The 25870-nt window shown below is 36.1% G+C and overlaps 1 protein-coding gene across 6 annotated transcripts; it reads right to left on the bottom strand.

Moving 5' to 3' along the window:
• Positions 1-1889: 1889 nt before the first annotated feature.
• LOC128632965 (uncharacterized) lies at positions 1890-25870 on the bottom strand. 6 transcript variants are annotated; one of them, XM_053681297.1, is made up of 13 exons: positions 25672-25862; positions 19819-19869; positions 17629-17667; positions 17299-17382; positions 15246-15329; positions 13187-13270; positions 11135-11218; positions 9219-9302; positions 8247-8282; positions 5938-6030; positions 5775-5802; positions 4813-4889; positions 1890-2705 (listed from the first exon to the last, which is right to left on the bottom strand). In XM_053681297.1, the coding sequence occupies exons 1-13, from the start codon at positions 25718-25720 to the stop codon at positions 2662-2664; spliced, it is 837 nt and encodes a 278-aa protein (XP_053537272.1). In that variant the 5' UTR covers positions 25721-25862; the 3' UTR covers positions 1890-2661. The 6 variants fall into 6 exon arrangements, with proteins under 6 accessions (XP_053537272.1, XP_053537273.1, XP_053537274.1 ...); XM_053681298.1 differs by having other exon boundaries at positions 1890-2924; positions 25672-25860; XM_053681299.1 differs by lacking the exon at positions 19819-19869 and having other exon boundaries at positions 25672-25867.

The following is a 25870-nucleotide window of genomic DNA, read 5'->3' as shown; positions in this document are numbered from 1 at the left end:
AACATTGGCTTATATCTTTAAACTTGTTTGTCACTCAATGACGGTCATTAGTATTTCAACTACAATTTAAAATGGATAGGGTTGTGAATGAAGATTAACATTTGTTGAATGGCTGATGTATATATGATTGGGCTCTGTCCCACATGCCCAATAGCAAACGCCAACCGGAACCTAGCTGTGGAACTTTAACATATTGACATGTACTAGCTGTCCCTTCAGCCACATTCTGCACCTGTTTACAAGCATTGCAGCCTTTTATTTTTAATAAAATGTATTTTAGGATTCTGGAATATACTATATTTATTGGATTTATTGGAATATACTATATTTCCTGCACCAGGCTGTAACTCAGACTTACACAGACCAGGCATTGTTTTCATCTCATGGTTGATATGTTTTTTGCCTGGCTGTGTGTTGACACTCCCAATACACGATGTGTGTACATGTGCTTAAGGCTGCTGTTACTGTACCATTTCATCTGGCTCTTTACATGGCAGTCACGCATAAGCATGAACCTCTGGCTAATTCTGTTGAAAAAGACTTCTTTTGCCAGTGTTAAACTTATTTTCTCAAACAAACAGTCTGGCTTCCAGAACATAGATGTCTTGGCTTCATGTCTTAAGACATTATCCTATTATCTACATGCCAACACTTGTTCAATACAAACTAGGTATTCTTAAATCCTGCATCAGTGAAGTTCTGTAATTCACTATGGGCAGACGTCAGAGGTGAGTTACGCACACATATTGAGGATTTAATACCACTGGTATTCAGATCTCAAATGTAACTACAGATTAAAGTTACATGAGAATTACATGCATGAGGTGAGTTCGCCAAAAACAGAAGGGTGTGTCAGTTATGCACGATTCTGACCTATGACTTAAGTCCATTCTTCTTGTGTGTGCAAACAATAGTATTAAGCCTAGTACCAATCTTTGTTTGATGTAACAACAATGTGTCATGCTGACATTTATGATTCTGTCTGTAAATACACTCAAGCAAACTATGGCAATTTGAGGCCAATATTATATACATAAATATGACACTGTTAATTATTGAATAAGTATCATTCCCTTAAACCAAAATGCTGCCATTATTTTATTAATTCAACAACTCAAAATAATGAATTAGGAGTGTGATTTCATTACATTGAGTAATAAAATAATATTATGTGCTGGGTCAACTACCCTTTTATAAGCTGCAGAATAATGAGGATGGAAGCCATATTGTTAAATGAAACCAAATAGGAAGAGATTAATTTGATTACAATCAATTAATTTGAAGTACAGTTAGGACTATTCATGTCACAATATCAAAAATTTAACGGATGCCTATTAGATGTCTATATCAAGACTTGCCATCTTCTCATTCATATAAATGTTCATATTCATATTCATATTAGTCTTTTCTATTGTTAAATTTTGAATTCTCTTGTTTTTATTTTACATTACATTTGAAAACAAACAAACAAACAAACAAACAAACAAACCCTTCATTCTTCATTCTATTCCCTGATTTTTTTCTTCTGGCTTAAAGGCAAGTGTTGTTGTTTAAAGGCAGTTATGTAGATGATTTTGAAAAACCTTCTCTCAGATGTTTCATCTGGCAACCTCAGAGGCATGAACTACACACAGGTCATTTTAATAATCTGAACGGGTTCCCAGAAAATGTACTTAAGCATGCATGTAAACCGACTCTGAATATGGGCAATTTTGCCCACGTAAATATTGACATAACATTTGGATTCGAGTTACCAGTTCTCAGTTTGCCCCTGTGGTCGCAGCACAGGTTGTATGAATGCTGCTACTATAGTTTAGGAATAATTCTTATATATACATATAGTATCTGTGGCCTGAGTACTATTATAGTAATTTGTGATTAACATGTGGCACATTGAGCACAAAGTCTTTTATTAAAATACAATGAGATAAGAGTACATGAAAAAAAAACAGTGCACAAATCTAAAGAACACAATTCCAATATAAAAACAGAAGCATGAGAATATCTGGGTGTGTCAACCTTAATGTGTCTAAAATGTCCACATGTCAATATTTACAAATGCTTTGTAAAAATGCTAATTGAAAAAAAAAAGTTTGTAAGAGTTAAAACAAGTTGCAATGAAAGGATGTCTTACACGCTGTAGGCTCTATTAGTTGTGAATCCAGTGAATAAAAGTTATGATAAAACTGGAAAAAGTGATAAAAGGAGAATCCATTTACTATTCACCACAGTGTGGGGATGAAAATAACATGTTATTTTGCGTTAATGTTTTTCTCTAGACATATTTCTGAATTGCTTCAATAATTTTACAGTAAAATATGCCATATTGAGAAAAAAAAAATCAATTCAGCTTTCAAGCGTTCTTGCTCACCATCTTTACACACATTTGAGGAACATCTACCTTTATGCAAATGAAAACTGTTCAATTAAATGATATCAAATGATTATGTTTTAAAAAGTATTACATATATTGGCACGTCTCAAACTTTTTATGTACAGAAAATAACAGAAGTATATTTCCAGCAAAGGCCTCACAATAATGAGTCTTTATTAATCACATATACATTAGAGCACAGTGAAATTCTTTTCTTCACATACCCCAGGAAGCTGGGGTCAGAGCACAGGGTCAGCCATGATGCAGCGCCCCTGGAGCAGAGAGGCTTAAGGACCTTGTTCAAGGGCCCAACAGTGGCGGCTTGGCAGTGCTGTATACATATACAGTAAAATGATCATTTGCGCAGTAGTCATTGTTCATATTTATTGAGTTTGCCAATACACTTTCTACATATATATTAAATGTAAACCATGTCACTTCATTTCATTTCATTCCAAAGGAAGATCACTGAAGTGTGCGGTCTTCATCTTTTGAATCTTCTGATATTTTTGGCTTGTGTCACTTCGCTTGCCTGCTTATTTTGCTGCAGCTGCACCAAGGTTAAAAGGATCAAAATGAATTTGTATAAACTTTCAAACCACAGTGTATGTATGTACAGTATGTTCTGTGCCAGGCCATATCTAGTTTAAAATGCATCATCCCCAAGGACATGCAAAAAAATTAAATAAAGTGCTTTTCTCTCCACTAGAGGTCACTAAAATACTTTTAAATGGTCAGAAAACTCCAGCCAATATGAGCACAATATGAAAAATAGAGCAATTACACCACATGCTAGTATGCCAGTAAATGCTTGTTAAATGATTTAATAAGTTAATACAGCATTAAACTCATAAAATTCTATTTACTAACGGTATTCAGTTCATATTCAAAAAATATGATTACAGAGTCTGTTAATCTGGTACTCCTGATGAGTTTTGTCAGTGTTTGGACAGTTGCTGGCAAACAAATCAAAGCTGATCACAACTGCACTGTGATTATGTAGTGAACCGCTGCCAACTAATCACTGTCTGGCACATTTAATATTCTGCGTCACCACATGGCTCCAAATAATTGCACTATGTTTGTCAGAATCATGTGGCTATTCATTACTCCAACAATAAGTTAACAGGAACACAAAGACAAGAATAGCTGCTTTCTGTTTTTTTATTTTATATATATATATATATATATATATATATATATATATATATATATATATATATATATATATATATATTTTATATATATATATATATATATATATATATATATATATATATATATATATATATATATATATATATATTTTATATAGCTGTTTAACTCATAGTACTTGGTGAAATCCTAAGGGATAGGTTCTTAAATGTTGACTGTATTTCTCTCTCCAGAGTCACAATCACTGAATAAAGAGAAACGGGCTTTGTACATCAAAAGTACAATCAAACACAATAAATATGACTTATCAGTTCTAAATGCAGGAAGTGCTACTTGTAAACATAAACGATACAAATCCTGTAAAATCCCCCACAGAAGAGTTCACCAGAAGAGTGAAAAAACAAAACAAAACAATGCTCTTGAGGATTCAGTGTCATTTGCACAGTGCTACACAATAATGCCTCACCAGAAAAGGTAGTACCTGAGTGTAAAAGTTATCTATCATCTTGCACTGTTTTTTTTTTTTTGGAGGGTGGTGTGAAGGGGAGAGAGGTGGAGAGATAAACAGCAGGAAACACCTTCGCTCACTCACCCGCCTACCAGCGACAATGAGTTATTAAAAGCTCAGGCTTCCTCTGAGCAACTGGACATGTTGAACCAGATAAATGGCGATACAGGGTGGGATGTGGCCAGAAGAAAGGAGCAATTTAAATCACATTCATCCCTTTCACCATAAACTTACCAAGCAATATTCTTTTTAACTGGGACTTGTTTCTAAGTTCAAGTTAAATCATGAGTTGTCTGCTTTGAGGCAAGTCCAGTCCCAAGTTCTAGAGTCTAGTTTTGCGTCCCAATACATTTTTGAGTCTTAAATGGGTCACTCTGTGAGGAAGTGTTACCTATGCAGAGCTGCAGAAGTTTATTTCACTGCAGAAGCGTATAAAGAATGTGTTTAAAATCTGGTCAATTAAATTCCTTTTATTTACTTTTTATGTTTTTTTTAGTCTCAATGTCTTTGGACAGCGTAAAAAAAGCAGAGAAGTCCCTGAAGAATGTTGAGTTAGTTGGAGTAGGACATCAGAGACTTTTAAATAACAGCAGCAACTGACAATAAAAGAACAAAAGGTACACAACAATAATATTCTCTTAGAGAGGCCATGGCACAGTTTGATCAGTTGTTTACTGTATATTCAAACTATTTGGTGAAGATAAATGGTAGAATGGCATGCCATAGCTGAAAGCAAGAATGATTATATAATTAGTAAAATGTAGGTAATACATACCATTCTCCTCCCCTCCTGATTTGACTCCCAAAAGCATGACCCCATCTTTGTTACTCTCTGTCCTTTGGAATGAAGCACTGAGATTTCAGTAGCAACATGGGAGAAATAATAGGGAACAATCAGGACCCCAGGGAAACTGTTTCACAATATAACATCAAAAATAGTGAATTTATCTAGTCACGAGGCCTAACATATACTGTAAAACAGTCGCTAGACATATTTTACTGGGGAATGAGCTGCAGTAAAATGTTTCCTGATAAATCATTGACTTGTTACTACGTAACTGAACATCAGTAAAAGAAGACGGAGTTTTGTAATTTTTTATCTTATTGAACAGAGTGTTGTATTTTTGTCTGCAGTGAACGGAGGCGAGACCAGTCAGACAGGATTTACAGGAAACATGTGGAAATACTCGTGTCTTGTTGGCTGACAGGTCTCAATTCTGCCAAATCCTAGCTCAGACAGTCAGTTAGTGTGAGGGAAAAATGAATATATGGCGATTTGTTACCGGTAAAGGGGATGAAACTGAAACACTAACGTACTCTCGTGTACAGCGAGAGGGGCGAGGTATATGATTGTAGAGGATGCACAGGATATTCTCCTGTAAACCTTGTCTGATTGGTGCTACCTTTGTCCGCTGAGAATAAAATACAACATTCATTCCAACTGGGCCCCAGGGTGAGGTTTTTAATTCGACCATTGTTTTTGAAGTATTGCATTCAGCAAAGCCCTTTACAGTAAAGTAAAATGTCAAATTGAATGAATGAAATGATATTTTGGTGCTGTTTTTGCAAAAATTTCTAACTGGGGGGTAATTTTGAAGTATCTTTGTCAACTCTTGGGGGGCCTGTGCCCCAGTAGTGATCAAACTCTAGAAACGCCCCTGATAATAGTATGAAAACTTTCCAAGCAAGTACTTCTGTAACACTCAAGATGATCTTGGCCATAGCCACCATACTCACTTCTCTGTTCCATGATTCATGGTCTCAACTATGGCAAAACAAAAATAAAGAAAGATTTTAGATTGGTCCAAATGAACGAATCCAAAAAAAAAAAAAAAAAAAAATACAGATTTTATTTTATTTTTTAAATGTAAATCTTAACAGAATGGATTTTGATAGATACCTGGATGATGCTTTGCTTTAAAACACTTGAAGTAAATTACCACCGCCACAGCTGCAAACACCAAACAAACCAAAAACCAGAGATATTTGGTACCTGTAAACATAACAATGTGTTATTCATGTCAACCAATACCTGTGATTTAATGTACTGTATTTATTGTATTGTATTGTAATATCAAAAGTGGTACACCTGGACAAATGTAATTAAAACTGGAATGTTATTTGTTGGTTGATAAGATCAAATTATCAACCAACATTGTACTATGACATTTAAGATCAAGAAGAACACAGATGTTCCCCTGAAGTGTTAGGTATATCTCCCTTTAGTTAGGCACCTATCTAAAGGGAGATATGACTAAGTAAAGGGAGATATGCCTAAGTAAAGAGAGATACCCCTAACTAAATGGAGATACTCCTAACTAAAGGGAGATACTCCTAACTAAAGAGAGATACCCCTAACTAATGTTAGGCATATCTCTCTTTAGTTAAGTGTATCTCCCTATAGTTAGACGTATTTCTCTTTAGTTAGGGGTATCTCCCTTTAGTTATGAGTATCTCCCTTTAGTTAGGAGTATCTCTCTTTAGTTAAGTGTATCTCCCTATAGTTAGACGTATTTCTCTTTAGTTAGGGGTATCTCCCTTTAGTTATGAGTATCTCCCTTTAGTTAGGAGTATCTCCCTTTAGTTATGAGTATCTCCCTTTAGTTAGGGGTATCTCCCTTTAGTTATGAGTATCTCCCTTTAGTTAGGAGTATCTCCCTTTAGTTAGGGGTATCTCACTTTAGTTATGAGTATCTCCCTTTAGTTAGGGGTATCTCCCTTTAGTTATGAGTATCTCCCTTTAGTTAGGAGTATCTCCCTTTAGTTAGGGGTATCTCCCTTTAGTTATTATTATATCCCTTTAGTTAGAGGTATCTCCCTTTAGTTAGGGGTATCTCCCTTTAGTTATTAGTATATCCCTTTAGTTAGAGGTATCTCCCTTTAGTTAGGGGTATCTCCCTTTAGTTAGGAGTATCTCCCTTTAGTTAGGAGTATCTCCCTTTAGTTAGGGGTATCTCTCTTTACTTAGGCATATCTCCCTTTAGTTAGGGGTATCTCCCTTTAGTTCGGAGTATCTCCCTTTAGTTAGGCATATCTCCCTTTAGTTAGGAGTATCTCCCTTTAGTTAGGCATATCTCCCTTTAGTTAGGGGTATCTCCCTTTAGTTAGGCATATCTCCCTTTAGTTAGGGGTATCTCCCTTTAGTTAGAGGTATCTCCCTTTATTAAACAATGTGCTTTTCAAATAGAGGTTTTTCCTGGCTGTCCTAAACCAAACTCACTAGCAATATGCTTAGTTATCAGTCACATCAGCATCAGATAACTAGATTTACTGCAATAACCACATGCAACTAATATAGTACTTTCACTATAATAGTCATTGTGACAGCTATTATTAAACTGCAAAAATGATATGTATGCAACTGAAAATATATTGAATATGGACAAAGTGATCTCACATTTCCTATTATGAGATTATTATCAATGCAATGTAATATTATTCAGCTTGCTTGTAGATGCTTTTACATATGTTCAGCTTCAAATCTATTAGCAGGTAATATAGCTTCTTTTGATAGAAATAATTGTTTAAAATTAGAACAATGATCTGCCAGTAGAACAAAGACTATGTTAAGCTTGAACTGAGTAAAAATGTCTAGATCTATTTAATAAACACACACACACACACTCACTCACACACACACACACACACACACACACAAATATATATATATATATATATATATATATATATATATATATATATATATATATATATATATATATATATATATATATATATAATTGTCTAATAGGAAATACTAGATACATTTGACTGTATTCAAGATGTTTTCACTTGCTAAGATGTCATTTTTGAATGACAAAAAAAGGTTTATGGACACATTACAATTACATACCAAATGAATGCATTAAGATCTATTTCCAGATGTCAAAATTTACTCTAATTATTTATGAAATAATAATAATATTTCTAAATGTAAACCTCTCCTAATCTGATAACAAGTACATAATGATTTTAATGGTTAATCAAAACCACTGAGCCAATTCCAATTAGGATGTCTTTTTTCCCCCAACAGTGTTACTGCATTCGTGTTTGAATCAACCTTTGAAGGTTGATGACAGCTGAGCAATTTGAAAATTACAAATATTTAGTTTTGTCTTAAAGCTATTCCAGGTTGCAAAAAATATTATATGGAGACAGTGTATACTGCAGGCATTAATCAATTCGTAATTGGCTGACATACAGACTTACCTGTAGCTTTCAGAGACTGTCCTTTAGACTGATGATCTATGGAGGGGGGAAAAATTCTCAAATCTGCTTAATGTAATATTAACATTTGATAGGATGCACTTAGTTGTTATACAACATATGCATATTGTGCATATTGATAATTGGCTAAAGGTTACCTACCCGAGTCTCCTGCTCCTGCTTTTATGTCAACATTATTTCAGTAACTGCAATCCTTATATTCTTACACAATTTACAAAACACAACAATCAACATGCTGTCAAAGATACCGCAAAACACTGGGGCACAACCAGTCATTTTTCAATCATTAGGGTGCACTTTGTATTATGGTTTTTAGATAGAACTGCAATTATTCTCCACCAAAACACTCAGGCTACAGTATACTGTACAGAAGAAGTCAAAGAGTTGGATAAAAAAAAAAAAGACATACAGTAAATGAAGCCTAATATCTAAACGCTTAAAATGTTTAAACATATATAAATAGTGCTGCTACGTAAGTTCTCCACATTACCCAGTTAAACCCATGATTTGGTATGACCTAGACCAGAGCAGTGAAGTGAAAGCAGCCAACAAGTGCTCATGTGGAAGGTTCTTCTAAACTGATGGTGAAGTACTCCAGCTTTCTATCTCATGAAGCTTGTTAAAAAATGTGGAAATAAAGTGTGAAAAGTTGTTTTTAGTCAAATGCTAATGGTATTTAAAACATGAGACTTTTATGGTATTATTATTATTATTATTATTATTATTATTATTATTATCATTGCATGATTCCATATATGCCATTCCTTAGCTTTAATAATTATTGGCCCCTGATTTGTGAAAACAAACAAACAAACAAAAAAAACCCCAAATAACTGTATGTATCCAGTACTGTTGACTGGTACTGTACATTATATACTGGAAATGCATACACTTGCATCCATGTACACACATATGGACACACACATCAAATTATGACATTATCATTTCTGTTACCTTCAAGTGTAGTGCTGCTGATGGGTTTGGAAGTGGTCAATGTATTTGATGTCATCTGTTGCTCAGTGGGGTTAGACGTCCCACCTAAGTGAATATAAAGTTTGTAATACACATTGTTCTCTGTGCGTTTTTTATGGACAAACTGTAAACTGAATGCAGTGGTGAAACTCTACTGGTCAATTATTAAAGGAGTCATATCGTGATTTTTAATGTTTTCCTTTAGTTTGAGTGTGTGTAATGTATCTGTTTGTGCATGTATAAGATCTGCAATGTCACAAAGCTCATAGTCTCCCCCAGAGGAATTTATTTTATCTAATGGAGTACACTGCTCCAGACCTGCCCAAATGTATTGTTCGAAGTCCAGATATTACTTCCGTAACACGTCTATGTCACAGCATGCACCATTAGCATAATCCCACCCGAAGGCAGGTGCGAATTAATAAAGCGAGGCTTCAGTGAATTCAGGGACCATGTCATGGAGTGTGTTTCAGTGAGAAAGCGAAACCATTTTGTTTTGCCTTCTGGAAACAGATTGAATTAGGAATGAGTGGTTACTGTTTATTGATGACGCTGTTCCTGAGCAATACAAACCAAAAATTTTCTTGTGCACAGCACATTTTACAGAGGACAGCTTCCTGAACCTGGGCGAGTATAACGCAGACTACACACAAAGACTACTCCTGATTTCCTCTTTGCTCAGATAATCTTATGCTTCTGAAACAGAACCTGTAAGTGTGTTTGATTATTATATGAAGTATCTGCTATTGACTGTTCAAATGCGGAGTTTTGTGCTGTGGTCCATGCCTCAGTTGTGAACCTCTGCTAAAATGCTAGCTAAAGTTTGCTAAGTTGCCACAAGTGTTTGTTTGTATGTTGGTGGTCTGACAGAGATGTTGACTGTAGCTGCTGTTGTAATTGTATCTTGAAACAGTTTATATCATTTGAATAACAAGAATCTTAGCTTTCCAAAGATATATCACATGAGTACCTATGTACACACCGAAGCTGTATACATAGCATAGTTTTGCACTTAACAACACAACGGCCCTCCACTGAGTAAGAGAGTTACAAAATAAAAACTTAGCACTCTGAAATGTTCTACTCAAGTTGTGTTTGCAAAGTTGGTTCCGCTTGATCATCCACATTTTCTGAATCTGACTCGGGCTCAAACTGATACAATAAAAGCAACAACATGTTGCTTAGGAGCTTAGAATTGCTTTAGAAGACTTGGAGGCTGAAGCTAATCCAAGGAGCATTACATTTCTGACACACGATTGAGGGTTTTGGCCAATCACAGCACACCGGGTCAGCTGGCCAATCAGACCACTCTGGGCTTTTGAAAGGAGAGGCTTTGGAGAAATCGGAGCGTTTCAGGCAGCTTGGGAATAGAGGTACTGCAATAGTGTACAGTATTTGATAAATAATGCATGTTTTGAACATTAAAGCATATTAACCTATAAATAATAAACAAAATAATGAATGTTTAAAGATGTTTAAAAATCATGATATATCCTCTTTAAGGCAATATGAATAATTAGGGAAGGAATGACCAGTGACATTTTCCCCCTTTTTTCCTAAAAAATGTGGAAATAAAGTGTGAAAAGTTGTTTTTAGTCAAATGCTAATGGTATCTAAAACAAGAGACTTTTATGGTGTTGTTATTATTATTATTATTATTATTATTATTATTATTATTATTATTACATAATTCCATATATGCCATTCCTTAGCTTTGCTAATTATTGGCTCCTGATTTGTGAAAACAAACAAACAAAAAAACAAAAAACCCAAATAACTGTATGTATCCAGTACTGTTGACTGGTACTGTACATTATATACTGGAAATGCATACACTTGCATCCATGTACACACATATGGACACACACATCAAATTATGACATTATCATTTCTGTTACCTTCAAGTGTAGTGCTGCTGATGGGTTTGGAAGTGGTCAATGTATTTGATGTCATCTGTTGCTCAGTGGGGTTAGACGTCCTACCTAAGTGAATATAAAGTTTGTAATAAAGTTTGTAACAGACTGTGTTGTTATATTGGTGCTAGAAATGCTGTTGGTAGACTGCGTTGATGTAATATCGCTGGTAGATGTTGATCGTGAAGAGTTCTGTTGCTCATCGCGGTTAGACACCAAATCTAAGTGAATATAAAATTTGTAATACACATTGTTCTCTGTGCGTTTTTTATGAACAAACTGTAAACTGAATGCAGTGGTGAAACTCTACTGGTCAATTATTAAAGGAGTCATATCATGATTTTTAATGTTTTCCTTTAGTTTGAGTGTGTGTAATGTATCTGTTTGTGCATGTATAAGATCTGCAATGTCACAAAGCTCATAGTCTCCCCCAGAGGAATTTATTTTATCTAATGGAGTACACTGCTCCAGACCTGCCCAAATGTATTGTTCGAAGTCCAGATATTACTTCCGTAACACGTCTATGTCACAGCATGCACCATTAGCATAATCCCACCCGAAGGCAGGTGCGAATTAATAAAGCGAGGCTTCAGTGAATTCAGGGACCATGTCATGGAGTGTGTTTCAGTGAGAAAGCGAAACCATTTTGTTTTGCCTTCTGGAAACAGATTGAATTAGGAATGAGTGGTTACTGTTTATTGATGACGCTGTTCCTGAGCAGTACAAACCAAAAATTTTCTTGTGCACAGCGCATTTTACAGAGGACAGCTTCCTGAACCTGGGCGAGTATAACGCAGGCTACACACAAAGACTACTCCTGATTTCCTCTTTGCTCAGATAATCTTATGCTTCTGAAACAGAACCTGTAAGTGTGTTTGATTATTATATGAAGTATCTGCTATTGACTGTTCAAATGCGGAGTTTTGTGCTGTGGTCCATGCCTCAGTTGTGAACCTCTGCTAAAATGCTAGCTAAAGTTTGCTAAGTTGCCTCAAGTGTTTGTTTGTATGTTGGTGGTCTGACAGAGATGTTGACTGTAGCTGCTGTAGTAATTGTATCTTGAAACAGTTTATATCATTTGAATAACAAGAATCTTAGCTTTCCAAAGATATATCACATGAGTACCTATGTACACACCGAAGCTGTATACATAGCATAGTTTTGCACTTAACAACACAACGGCCCTCCACTGAGTAAGAGAGTTACAAAATAAAAACAGCACTCTGAAATGTTCTACTGAAGTCGTGTTTGCAAAGTTGGTTCCGCTTGATCATCCACATTTTCTGAATCTGACTCGGGCTCAAACTGATACAATAAAAGCAACAACATGTTGCTTAGGAGCTTAGAATTGCTTTAGAAGACTTGGAGGCTGAAGCTAATCCAAGGAGCATTACATTTCTGACACACGATTGAGGTTTTTGGCCAATCACAGCACACCGGGTCAGCTGGCCAATCAGACCACTCTGGGCTTTTGAAAGGAGAGGCTTTGGAGAAATCGGAGCGTTTCAGGCAGCTTGGGAATAGAGGTACTGCAATAGTGTACAGTATTTGATAAATAATGCATTTTTTGAACATTAAAGCATATTAACCTATAAATAATAAACAAAATAATGAACGCTTAAAGATGTTTAAAAATCATGATATATCCTCTTTAAGGCAATATGAATAATTAGGGAAGGAATGACCAGTGACATTTTCCCCTTTTTTCCTAAAAAATGTGGAAATAAGTGTGAAAAGTTGTTTTTAGTCAAATGCTAATGGTATCTAACACATGAGACTTTTATGGTGTTATTATTATTATTATTATTATTATTATTATTATTACATAATTCCATATATGCCATTCTTTAGCTTTGCTAATTATTGGCTCCTGATTTGTGAAAACAAACAAACAAACAAACAAAAAACCCAAATAACTGTATGTATCCAGTACTGTTGACTGGTACTGTACATTATATACTGGAAATGCATACACTTGCATCCATGTACACACATATGGACACACACATCAAATTATGACATTATCATTTCTGTTACCTTCAAGTGTAGTGCTGCTGATGGGTTTGGAAGTGGTCAATGTATTTGATGTCATCTGTTGCTCAGTGGGGTTAGACGTCCTACCTAAGTGAATATAAAGTTTGTAATAAAGTTTGTAACAGACTGTGTTGTTATATTGGTGCTAGAAATGCTGTTGGTAGACTGCGTTGATGTAATATCGCTGGTAGATGTTGATCGTGAAGAGTTCTGTTGCTCATCGCGGTTAGACACCAAATCTAAGTGAATATAAAATTTGTAATACACATTGTTCTCTGTGTGTTTTTTATGAACAAACTGTAAACTGAATGCAGTGGTGAAACTCTACTGGTCAATTATTAAAGGAGTCATATCATGATTTTTAATGTTTTCCTTTAGTTTGAGTGTGTGTAATGTATCTGTTTGTGCATGTATAAGATCTGCAATGTCACAAAGCTCATAGTCTCCCCCAGAGGAATTTATTTTATCTAATGGAGTACACTGCTCCAGACCTGCCCAAATGTATTGTTCGAAGTCCAGATATTACTTCCGTAACACGTCTATGTCACAGCATGCACCATTAGCATAATCCCACCCGAAGGCAGGTGCGAATTAATAAAGCGAGGCTTCAGTGAATTCAGGGACCATGTCATGGAGTGTGTTTCAGTGAGAAAGCGAAACCATTTTGTTTTGCCTTCTGGAAACAGATTGAATTAGGAATGAGTTGTTACTGTTTATTGATGACGCTGTTCCTGAGCAGTACAAACCAAAAATTTTCTTGTGCACAGCGCATTTTACAGAGGACAGCTTCCTGAACCTGGGCGAGTATAACGCAGACTACACACAAAGACTACTCCTGATTTCCTCTTTGCTCAGATAATCTTATGCTTCTGAAACAGAACCTGTAAGTGTGTTTGATTATTATATGAAGTATCTGCTATTGACTGTTCAAATGCGGAGTTTTGTGCTGTGGTCCATGCCTCAGTTGTGAACCTCTGCTAAAATGCTAGCTAAAGTTTGCTAAGTTGCCTCAAGTGTTTGTTTGTATGTTGGTGGTCTGACAGAGATGTTGACTGTAGCTGCTGTTGTAATTGTATCTTGAAACAGTTTATATCATTTGAATAACAAGAATCTTAGCTTTCCAAAGATATATCACATGAGTACCTATGTACACACCGAAGCTGTATACATAGCATAGATTTGCACTTAACAACACAACAGCCCTCCACTGAGTAAGAGAGTTACAAAATAAAAACTTAGCACTCTGAAATGTTCTACTCAAGTTGTGTTTGCAAAGTTGGTTCCGCTTGATCATCCACATTTTCTGAATCTGACTCGGGCTCAAACTGATACAATAAAAGCAACAACATGTTGCTTAGGAGCTTAGAATTGCTTGCTTTAGAAGACTTGGAGGCTGAAGCTAATCCAAGGAGCATTACATTTCTGACACACGATTGAGGTTTTTGGCCAATCACAGCACACCGGGTCTGCTGGCCAATCAGACCACTCTGGGCTTTTGAAAGGAGAGGCTTTGGAGAAATCGGAGCGTTTCAGGAAGTTTGGGAATAGAGGTACTGCAATAGTGTACAGTATTTGATAAATAATGCATGTTTTGAACATTAAAGCATATTAACCTATAAATAATAACAAAATAATGAACGCTTAAAGATGTTTAAAAATCATGATATATCCTCTTTAAGGCAATATGAATAATTAGGGAAGGAATGACCAGTGACATTTTCCCCCTTTTTTCCTAAAAAATGTGGAAATAAAGTGTGAAAAGTTGTTTTTAGTCAAATGCTAATGGTATCTAACACATGAGACTTTTATGGTGTTATTATTATTATTATTATTATTATTATTATTATTACATAATTCCATATATGCCATTCCTTAGCTTTGCTAATTATTGGCTCCTGATTTGTGAAAACAAACAAACAAAAAAACAAAAAACCCAAATAACTGTATGTATCCAGTACTGTTGACTGGTACTGTACATTATATACTGGAAATGCATACACTTGCATCCATGTACACACATATGGACACACACATCAAATTATGACATTATCATTTCTGTTACCTTCAAGTGTAGTGCTGCTGATGGGTTTGGAAGTGGTCAATGTATTTGATGTCATCTGTTGCTCAGTGGGGTTAGACGTCTTACCTAAGTGAATATAAAGTTTGTAATAAAGTTTGTAACAGACTGTGTTGTTATATTGGTGCTAGAAATGCTGTTGGTAGACTGCGTTGATGTAATATCGCTGGTAGATGTTGATCGTGAAGAGTTCTGTTGCTCAGTGGGGTTAGACACCAAATCTAAGTGAATATAAAGTTTGTAATACACATTGTTCTCTGTGCGTTTTTTATGGACAAACTGTAAACTGAATGCAGTGGTGAAACTCTACTGGTCAATTATTAAAGGAGTCATATCATGATTTTTAATGTTTTCCTTTAGTTTGAGTGTGTGTAATGTATCTGTTTGTGCATGTATAAGATCTGCAATGTCACAAAGCTCATAGTCTCCCCCAGAGGAATTTATTTTATCTAATGGAGTACACTGCTCCAGACCTGCCCAAATGTATTGTTCGAAGTCCAGATATTACTTCCGTAACACGTCTATGTCACAGCATGCACCATTAGCATAATCCCACCCGAAGGCAGGTGCGAATTAATAAAGCGAGGCTTCAGTGAATTCAGGGACCATGTCATGGAGTGTGTTTCAGTGAGAAAGCGAAACCATTTTGTTTTGCCTTCTGGAAACAGATTGAATTAGGAATGAGTGGTTACTGTTTATTGATGACGCTGTTCCTGAGCAATACAAACCAAAAATTTTCTTGTGCACAGCGCATTTTACAGAGGACAGCTTCCTGAACCTGGGCGAGTATAACGCAGGCTACACACAAAGACTACTCCTGATTTCCTCTTTGCTCAGATAATCTTATGCTTCTGAAACAGAACCTGTAAGTGTGTTTGATTATTATATGAAGTATCTGCTATTGACTGTTCAAATGCGGAGTTTTGTGCTGTGGTCCATGCCTCAGTTGTGAACCTCTGCTAAAATGCTAGCTAAAGTTTGCTAAGTTGCCTCAAGTGTTTGTTTGTATGTTGGTGGTCTGACAGAGATGTTGACTGTAGCTGCTGTTGTAATTGTATCTTGAAACAGTTTATATCATTTGAATAACAAGAATCTTAGCTTTCCAAAGATATATCACATGAGTACCTATGTACACACCGAAGCTGTATACATAGCATAGTTTTGCACTTAACAACACAACGGCCCTCCACTGAGTAAGAGAGTTACAAAATAAAAACTTAGCACTCTGAAATGTTCTACTCAAGTCGTGTTTGCAAAGTTGGTTCCGCTTGATCATCCACATTTTCTGAATCTGACTCGGGCTCAAACTGATACAATAAAAGCAACAACATGTTGCTTAGGAGCTTAGAATTGCTTTAGAAGACTTGGAGGCTGAAGCTAATCCAAGGAGCATTACATTTCTGACACACGATTGAGGTTTTTGGCCAATCACAGCACACCGGGTCAGCTGGCCAATCAGACCACTCTGGGCTTTTGAAAGGAGAGGCTTTGGAGAAATCGGAGCGTTTCAGGCAGCTTGGGAATAGAGGTACTGCAATAGTGTACAGTATTTGATAAATAATGCATTTTTTGAACATTAAAGCATATTAACCTATAAATAATAAACAAAATAATGAACGCTTAAAGATGTTTAAAAATCATGATATATCCTCTTTAAGGCAATATGAATAATTAGGGAAGGAATGACCAGTGACATTTTCCCCCTTTTTTCCTAAAAAATGTGGAAATAAAGTGTGAAAAGTTGTTTTTAGTCAAATGCTAATGGTATCTAACACATGAGACTTTTATGGTGTTATTATTATTATTATTATTATTATTATTATTACATAATTCCATATATGCCATTCCTTAGCTTTGCTAATTATTGGCTCCTGATTTGTGAAAACAAACAAACAAACAAACAAAAAACCCAAATAACTGTATGTATCCAGTACTGTTGACTGGTACTGTACATTATATACTGGAAATGCATACACTTGCATCCATGTACACACATATGGACACACACATCAAATTATGACATTATCATTTCTGTTACCTTCAAGTGTAGTGCTGCTGATGGGTTTGGAAGTGGTCAATGTATTTGATGTCCTCTGTTGCTCAGTGGGGTTAGACGTCCCACCTAAGTGAATATAAAGTTTGTAATACACATTGTTCTCTGTGCATTTTTGACTTATGGACAAACTGTAAACTGAATGCAGTGGTAAAACTCTACTGGTCAATTATTAAGGCAAGGGGAGGCAGTATGAATAATTAGGGAAGAAATGAAATGAAAAGAAACCAAACAACCAATTCCACAAAAAGAACATTACACCTATGGCCAAGCATGGTGGTGGGAGTGTGATGGTGTGGGGATAGTGAGACTCACCAGCTCGAGTAGTAGTAGAGTGGACAGACTGTGTTGATCCTGTAGGGGATAACCAGTGAGAGAAATTACTTATCATTATTATCAGGCATTATAAATGTATACATTTCCTGGTTGCGCATTTATAAAATTATGCTAGCTGCAAGGCAAATTACAGGTGTGCATTAATGTGCTTGTTCTAATACATTATTTCTAATTTTAGGAACTCATTTAAAGGGATGTGCATGATGAATGCTCAAATAAGTTAAGCCTAACAATAGTTTTGTTATTTAACAACAAAGAAAGGTATAAAAGTTGCATTAGTCTATATATATACAGTGAGGGAAAAAAGTATTTGATCCCCTGCTGATTTTGTACGTTTGCCCACTGACAAAGAAATGATCAGTCTATAATTTTAATGGTAGATTTATTTGAACAGTGAGAGACAGAATAACAACAAAAAAATCCAGAAAAACGCACGTCAAAAATGTTATAAATTGATTTGCATTTTAATGAGGGAAATAAGTATTTGACCCCCTCTGCAAAACATGACTTAGTACTTGGTTTAAAAACCCTTGTTGGCAATCACAGAGGTCAGACGTTTCTTGTAGTTGGCCACCAGGTTTGCACACATCTCAGGAGGGATTTTGTTCCACTCCTCTTTGCAGATCTTCTCCAATCATTAAGGTTTCGAGGCTGACGTTTGGCAACTCGAACCTTCAGCTCCCTCCACAGATTTTCTATGGGATTAAGGTCTGGAGACTGGCTAGGCCACTCCAGGACCTTAATGTGCTTCTTCTTGAGCCACTCCTTTGTTGCCTTGGCCGTGTGTTTTGGGTCATCATCATGCTGGAATATCCATCCACGACCCCTTAGCAGAAAAAAACCCCCAAAGCATAATGTTTCCACCTCCATGTTTGACGGTGGGGATGGTGTTCCAGGGGTCATAGGCAGCATTCCTCCTCCTCCAAACACGGCGAGTTGAGTTGATGCCAAAGAGCTCCATTTTGGTCTCATCTGACCTCAACACTTTCACCCAGTTGTCCTCTGAATCATTCAGATGTTCATTGGCAAACTTCAGCGGGCATGTATATGTGCTTTCTTGAGCAGGGGGATCTTGCGGGCGCTGCAGGATTTCAGTCCTTCACGGCGTAGTGTGTTACCAATTGTTTTCTTGGTGACTATGGTCCCAGCTGCCTTGAGATCATTGACAAGATCCTCCCGTGTAGTTCTGGGCTGATTCCTCACTGTTCTCATGATCAATGCAACTCCACGAGGTGAGATCTTGCATGGAGCCCCAGGCCGAGGGAGATTGACAGTTCTTTTGTGCTTCTTCCATTTGCGAATAATCGCACCAACTGTTGTCCCCTTCTCACCAAGCTGCTTGGCAATGGTCTTGTAGCCCATTCCAGACTTGTGTAGGTCTACAGTCTTGTCCCTGACATCCTTGGAGAGCTCTTTGGTCTTGGCCATGGTGGAGAGTTTGGAATCTGATTGATTGATTGCTTCTGTGGACAGGTGTCTTTTATACAGGTAACAAACTGATATTAGGAGCACTCCCTTTAACAGTGTGCTCCTAATCTCAGCTCGTTACCTGTATAAAAGACACCTGGGAGCCAGAAATCTTTCTGATTGAGAGGGGGTCAAATACTTTTTTCCCTCATTAAAATGCAAATTAATTTATAACATTTTTGACATGCGTTTTTCTGGATTTTTTTGTTGTTATTCTGTCTCTCACTGTTCAAATAAATCTACCATTAAAATTATAGACTGATCATTTCTTTGTCAGTGGGCAAACGTACAAAATCAGCAGGGGATCAAATACTTTTTTCCCTCACTGTATATATATATATATATATAAGGAGACACCTGTCTTTTATTTAACTATTATGCAATTAAGTTTTCAGTGAAAGGGAACAATTTGACAAATATTACACATTTTCATTCCCTTTTCCATTTGACCCTTTTTTTTAAAAATTATAAACAGTGTGATAAGTTATATAAATGGAATATTTGCTTGTAATAATGTTGCCATGTTTATTTATTTATTTATAGTAGATCTGTAGAATAATTTGTATTCAGTGTTCAGTGTCACTGGTCATGGGAGAGCTCGCTGTCCCTGTTGTGTTCTTCAGGCACCTGACCTGCATGAATATTCAGTTCATAATACACATTATTTCTCTAACTGTTCTAGTCGATTATAGTGACACTCACCAACTGTTGATGGTGTTGGTGATGTTGCATTGATGTTAGTCTCTGTTAGTCCTGTAGATTTTACAGCAAATCAGTGAAAAATTATTGGCATTATTCATTATGCATGTAAGTAGCATCTTAAAAATATGCACTTCCTCATTTTATGTTTATAAAGAACATTGCTTGTGGACATCCAAGTGGATATGGATGAAATGGTATTCAGGATTAAAACATGCTACCAAAACACTTTTCTTTTGACTTTCTTTGAGCTCTGATGGATGCATTATTCATAACTCATAACATTATTAACAGGAAATCACTTCATTAAACAACAATTTACATTATCCTAGTGCATACTCCAGTGCATTTCTATACTGACACAGACACATACTATCAGTTTTGTTGTTTGATGAATGAGGGTTTGTAATGTTTGTTGTAACTTGTGCATCAGGGTTTGCAGTTGTCTGACCTGAGTCAAGGAAAAAACATAGAAGGAATAAACATAGTTCCTCTACATCAGGGCCATTTCTAGGCATAAGTGAACTAGGCGGTCACAACGCACCGCCCGACTCACCCACACACAAGAAATAGAGAGTACAACATCTATTATTATTATTATTATTATTATTATTATTATTATTATTATTATTATTATTATTTATTAATTAGTTAGTTTAGTTTTATTTTCAATCATTAATCAGGTAATGCAAAAGTAAGGCCTCAGAAGTTAGTATTGCCTCCTTTAGCAGAACTAACTTCTTGTAGGTGTTTTGCATAATTGTCCACCAGTCTCTGACATCAGCTTGCTGGAATATTTGACCACTCTTCCATGCAATATTCTTTCAGTTAAAAGGTTTTCTTGCAGGTACTGCCTGTTTCAAATCCCCCAACAACATTTCAATGGGATTCAAATACAGGCTTTAACCCTCCATTTCTTCTTTTTGAGCCATTCCTTGGTGGATTTGCAAGTGTGCTTAGGCTCATTATCCTGTTGAAAGGTCCACTTTCCATTCAGCTTCAACTTTCAGACAGATGGCCTCACAATATTTTCAAGCACTCTTTGATATGATGCAGAATTCATAGTTGAATCAATGAATGCAAGCTGTCCAGTCCCTGAAGCAGCAAAGCAACCCCAAACCATAACATTTCCACCACCATGCATCACAGTTATGAGTGATACAAGTATGAGGTGTTTCTCCTGAAAAGATGTCTTTGGTCACCGCCAAACATGTGTGCTGTTACTGTGGCCAAACTACTCTATTTTTGATTTGTCTGTTCAGAGCACATTATTCCAAAAGGTCTTTGCCTATATGCTCATTGGAAAACTGTAGTCTTGCTTTAATGTTCTTTTTAGACAGCAAAGGTTTTTCCTGGCACGCCTCCCATGCAGGTCAAATTTGTGCAATCTCTTTCTGATTGTAGAAGCATGCACTTTGACATCAACAGTTGCAAGACTTACTAGTAAATCCTGTGTTGAAAATTTGTGGTTCTTTGAGACTTCTTTTTGCATCAAACTGTCTGCTCCTGCTCTGAATTTGCTGGGATGGACAGTCCTGGACAAATTGGCACTTGCTTGAAATCTACGCCATTTGTAGGTTATTTTATTTACAGTGGAATGATGTATTTCAAATAATTTGGAGATCTTTTTAAATCCCTTACCAGACAAACAGGTATCCACAACCATTTTTCTGAAGGCCTTACGGAACTCTTTAGATCTTGGCATGATGACACCTCACAACTCAATAGTATAGGGAAAACTAAACACTAGATATCAGAGGGTTATAAATAAGACAGGCTCCAGGTTCTAATCACTGGCATTAAATTTTGAACACTTGATTAAAATTTTATGGATTTGAAGGTGTGATAAATGTAGGAGTGTACATACTTTTGTTAATTTAAATTGTGAAAATTACTACAAAATGTTGATTTAATGTGTCATTTGAGAGCGTGTATAAATTTTATTAATAGGCATTGCTTCAGAGAGGATCAAATGTTTGCTAGCCCAAATATGTCAAAAAAGCCAACAATTTCCATGGGGTGTATTTTTTTAAACATTTTTCACATGATAGTATGCATATAAAGCTTGTTCTGGTCTTGCTCCACAGTACATTAATGACTTTCTTCACCCTTACTCTCCCACCAGAACACTAAGATCCTTCTTTTATCTGTCCTTTTTTAACACTAAAATCAACTTCTTCTATCTGTCCTGCATTGTCATACTAAGACAAAGAGTGATCAAGCCTTTTCTACGGTTGGTCCCAAACTCTGGAACAGTCTCCCTTTTCACGTGAGGTCCGCTCCATTGTTAGCTTTTTAAAAATCTGTTCTTAAGACTTATTTTTATTCTTTGTCTCATGATGTTATTGAATGTGTTGTTATCTGATGTTTTGTACAGCACTTTGGATCAACTACTATTGTCTTTAAACGTGCTTTATAAATAAACTTTGACTTGAGTTGACTTCTAAAAGTTTTTTGAATACAGTGTTCACACAAGGTGTTCCTGTGCAGTTTGCAATCATCTCACATTACAGTTGTGGCAGTGGAATTATTAATAAACTGTCAGACAATACAATTAAACATGTGTATCTTCAAAATGACTTATTTTCCTGAGCATTGACTGAAGTCTGATGGAAAATGTTTGTGTCTTTCAATTTTGACAAAATTTTATCTTTTGTAAGCCTTCAAGTTTCTCGAAAGCATTGCAGGATTAGGATTAAAAAATATTTTGAATTGATAGAATGAGCATAACAATGTACACTCTATCTATCATTTAAAATGATCCTAAATTTAAGATGCTGTTAGAGACTGGAGCCTAGTCAGTAAGAGTGAGACTCACTTGTTGGTTCTGTTGATATGTTATTGGGGGAAGTAGTATCAGTAGCATCAATCTCATTTGCTAAGCAGTGAGAAAATATGATGTTACTCGACTAAAAATTAATTTGCATATAGTCAAGATAAAACACTGATAGGAAAGTGAGGCTATACTAAAGATTTCAGATTGAAACCAGTAAGGCGTCACAAAACATATTGTGACTAGTGTGCTATACTTGCACATGGCACACTAGTCCATTATATACTTTTCTAAATAATGGATAGATATTTCAAGGTATCGAGAAAAAAAACATTTACTATTCGATTTTCATATTCATTTAGAATTCAATTGACAACATTCACTTTATTAGATACACACCTACCAATTTGTAGATACACACTTACTGAGTGTATCAGTTGCTATGAACAGTTTACCAGCCTCCGCAATCCCATTCATCAGTGGTAGGAGACCACCACTCACCAGATATTATTTCAATGGTTATTAATTCTCAATACAGCACTGACACTGGCATGATGTAGGGCTGGAGTGCCATAGTGGTCTCACTCTATTGATAGGGTGTCAGGGTGGCGTCTACAGTCAGTAATTGTATAAATAGACAGTGTATCTAGTATTTTATTCAAGTCTGCTGTTGATGTGACCAACCACTGAGGGTACGTTTACACGACAACGATGTACTAAAAACAGACCAGTTTTTCCTTTGTGTTTTTGAAAAGTTTGACGTATAGACGACAACGTTGTCAAAATGATCCCCGTTCATTACATTTCTCAAACAATTTCAATGGTTTATGATCTATATTGAGTACAAAAAAGTTCAGTCTCCAGTTACTTACAATCTCGATAGTTAGACTTGGAAAATGATTAATTGTCATAAGGAATTGTGGAAACTCACGCTTGTCAAGCACAGATTTGGCTTATTTATCTTGGTTAATAAACGCTGAGATGTCCCTAATGAATTTTAATTTAATGTACATGGACTGTACATAAATATTTTTTCATTGTGGAAATGGATTTTTCTGTCTTCAACCCCATCTTTTAGCTTTTCTTGTGCTCCAGGTCAGAATTCTGTTAACAAAACTCATTCATTTTTACATACTGAAAAAAATCTAAATAATGCATCTTTAAGTACAAATAATTGACCATCATTGTACCAAAATGGAACAAAATCAGCAAATACAAATCAAATCGTGAGACACTGGCAGTCAATCTGCTTTCTATATTGTATTAGCAGTAAAAGGATAGATTTACTCCAAAACAGACAATTACAAAGATGATTATAAGATTTTGAATATCCTTTGTCGGCGTAGATGTGGGTTGATAATGTGGCGTATGTAACAAATGCATCTCCGCTGGTCGTAGTAGTGATGCAGTAAATCTACGCTTTGCTGTAGAAGTGTCAATAAACTCCAAAATTTGACAAACACAAACACAGTCCTGTAGTGTTGAATGTCTCGTGCATTGTTTTGAAGTATTCGTGTACATGCCTATAAACTGAACACGTAATACGCGTGTGCATGACGTCATCGTTTTCACAGATTCTCATTTTTGTATGTTTACACAGAGATGCTAACAGCATTGTAAAACTTGCACTTTGAAAGCTGGTTTCAAAAGTTTGCGTTTCCAGGCCTCAAAATGCGGTTGTCGTGTAAACGAGCAGCCAAAACGTATAAAAAGTTTTCGGTTTTTAGTTGAAAACGTCCTCTAAATGGCTCCTGAAGCTATAAAGGACTGAACAAACTGAACATGATATTCTCTCAGAACAGATGTATGGCAGTTGAATTATTAATAAACTGTCAAACAATACAATTAAACACATGTGCCTTAAAAATAGCTTATCTTCCTGAGCACTGACTCTGTAATCTGATGGGAAATGCTCTTGTCTTTCCTTTTTGAGATTTACATTGTACATGTCTTTCACCTAGCACATTGGATGACATAGGATGACCGAAAGGGCAACATTCCCTCATCCTCCAGTGCAGACATCCTCTTTACATATCAGCAGACCTGTGAAAAGCTGCATCCTGTGTAACCCTGTTTCTCTCCCAGGACTCCCTTAGGAGGTTCCTGTTAATGCTTCCTGGCCTTGATAAATTCTTTTTCTGAGACCTTATTGTCTGGCCCAATGCGAAGTCTAACTGTGTTTGATCTATGCTCTCCAACCTGAAAGCTGAAGCCTGAACCTTTATGTCTGGGAGAGACAGAATGATCATAATCATAATCATCAAGATCATAATTAGCTAAGTAACATATGAGGAGAAACAATTATGTCAGTGTCAGAATGTTGGAAGCACTGCGTTTACCCATAAATGCCCACAATTTAAACAGACCAATTATAGGTTATACAAATTCAAGACCAAATTACTGCTTTATCAGTTAATGAAACCTAAAACGAGGTGCACAGGTTTCTATTATGGAAATAAATAGTTAGCATAAAGTGATGATTATATTATAAAAAATGAAAAGTATTATTTATATACTGTAGGCAGAATGATTTAGACTTCCTAGCCATTCTCAAGCCTCTGGGTGTTGACCAATTTCCTGGTTGTGTTGATTTACGACGGAAGCAGATTTGCTGTAAATTTTTCCAAATGGCGGCTTTACATGCTGTGAGAAACAGGGCTGTCTGGTTCCCACCGATTATCATCACATTCATTCTCATGTCCAACAACAGAATACCAGCTAATCCCCACCCTATACTGACACAGTGTAAGCAAACATCTACAGATCTTTGACAGTCTACATTTTCCACATTTAAACTCTCAGCACGTTTGCTAAGGTACGCATACACTTAAGGCTGATCCTTACTGATTACATTCCTCTTATCATTTCATTAAAATAATGAAATATTTATGAAATAATTAAATAGCACCATTTTCCCTGTAAGCATTAATCAGGTAACATGCCTTTCATTTACTGTGTTAAACAAACTGCTGTCGTTCCACTATATAAAAACCCTACACTGGTTCATCATTTCTAATGAAAATACCTTTCATCCCCAAAATTATGTTAATCATTTGAAGCACACTAATAAAAATGGAACTTACTTAGGAAGAGAAAATAACAGAAGATGAAGAGAGGGACTCTGGAGGCCATGATGTCCTTCTTTTGTATGATGCACTGAATATGGTGGTTTCACCGGCAGCATCAGATAAGTGCAACAGGGCCGGTGCTCACTGAGACAGCTTCACATACAGCACCTCTGCTGCTTATTCTGTCACTTCCTTTGGTTAAATAGAGGAAATA

The sequence above is a fragment of the Ictalurus punctatus genome, chromosome 7 (assembly GCF_001660625.3).
Source record: "Ictalurus punctatus breed USDA103 chromosome 7, Coco_2.0, whole genome shotgun sequence".
In the NCBI taxonomy this organism is placed as follows: domain Eukaryota; kingdom Metazoa; phylum Chordata; class Actinopteri; order Siluriformes; family Ictaluridae; genus Ictalurus; species Ictalurus punctatus.
This window is presented reverse-complemented; position numbering and strand designations above follow the sequence as displayed.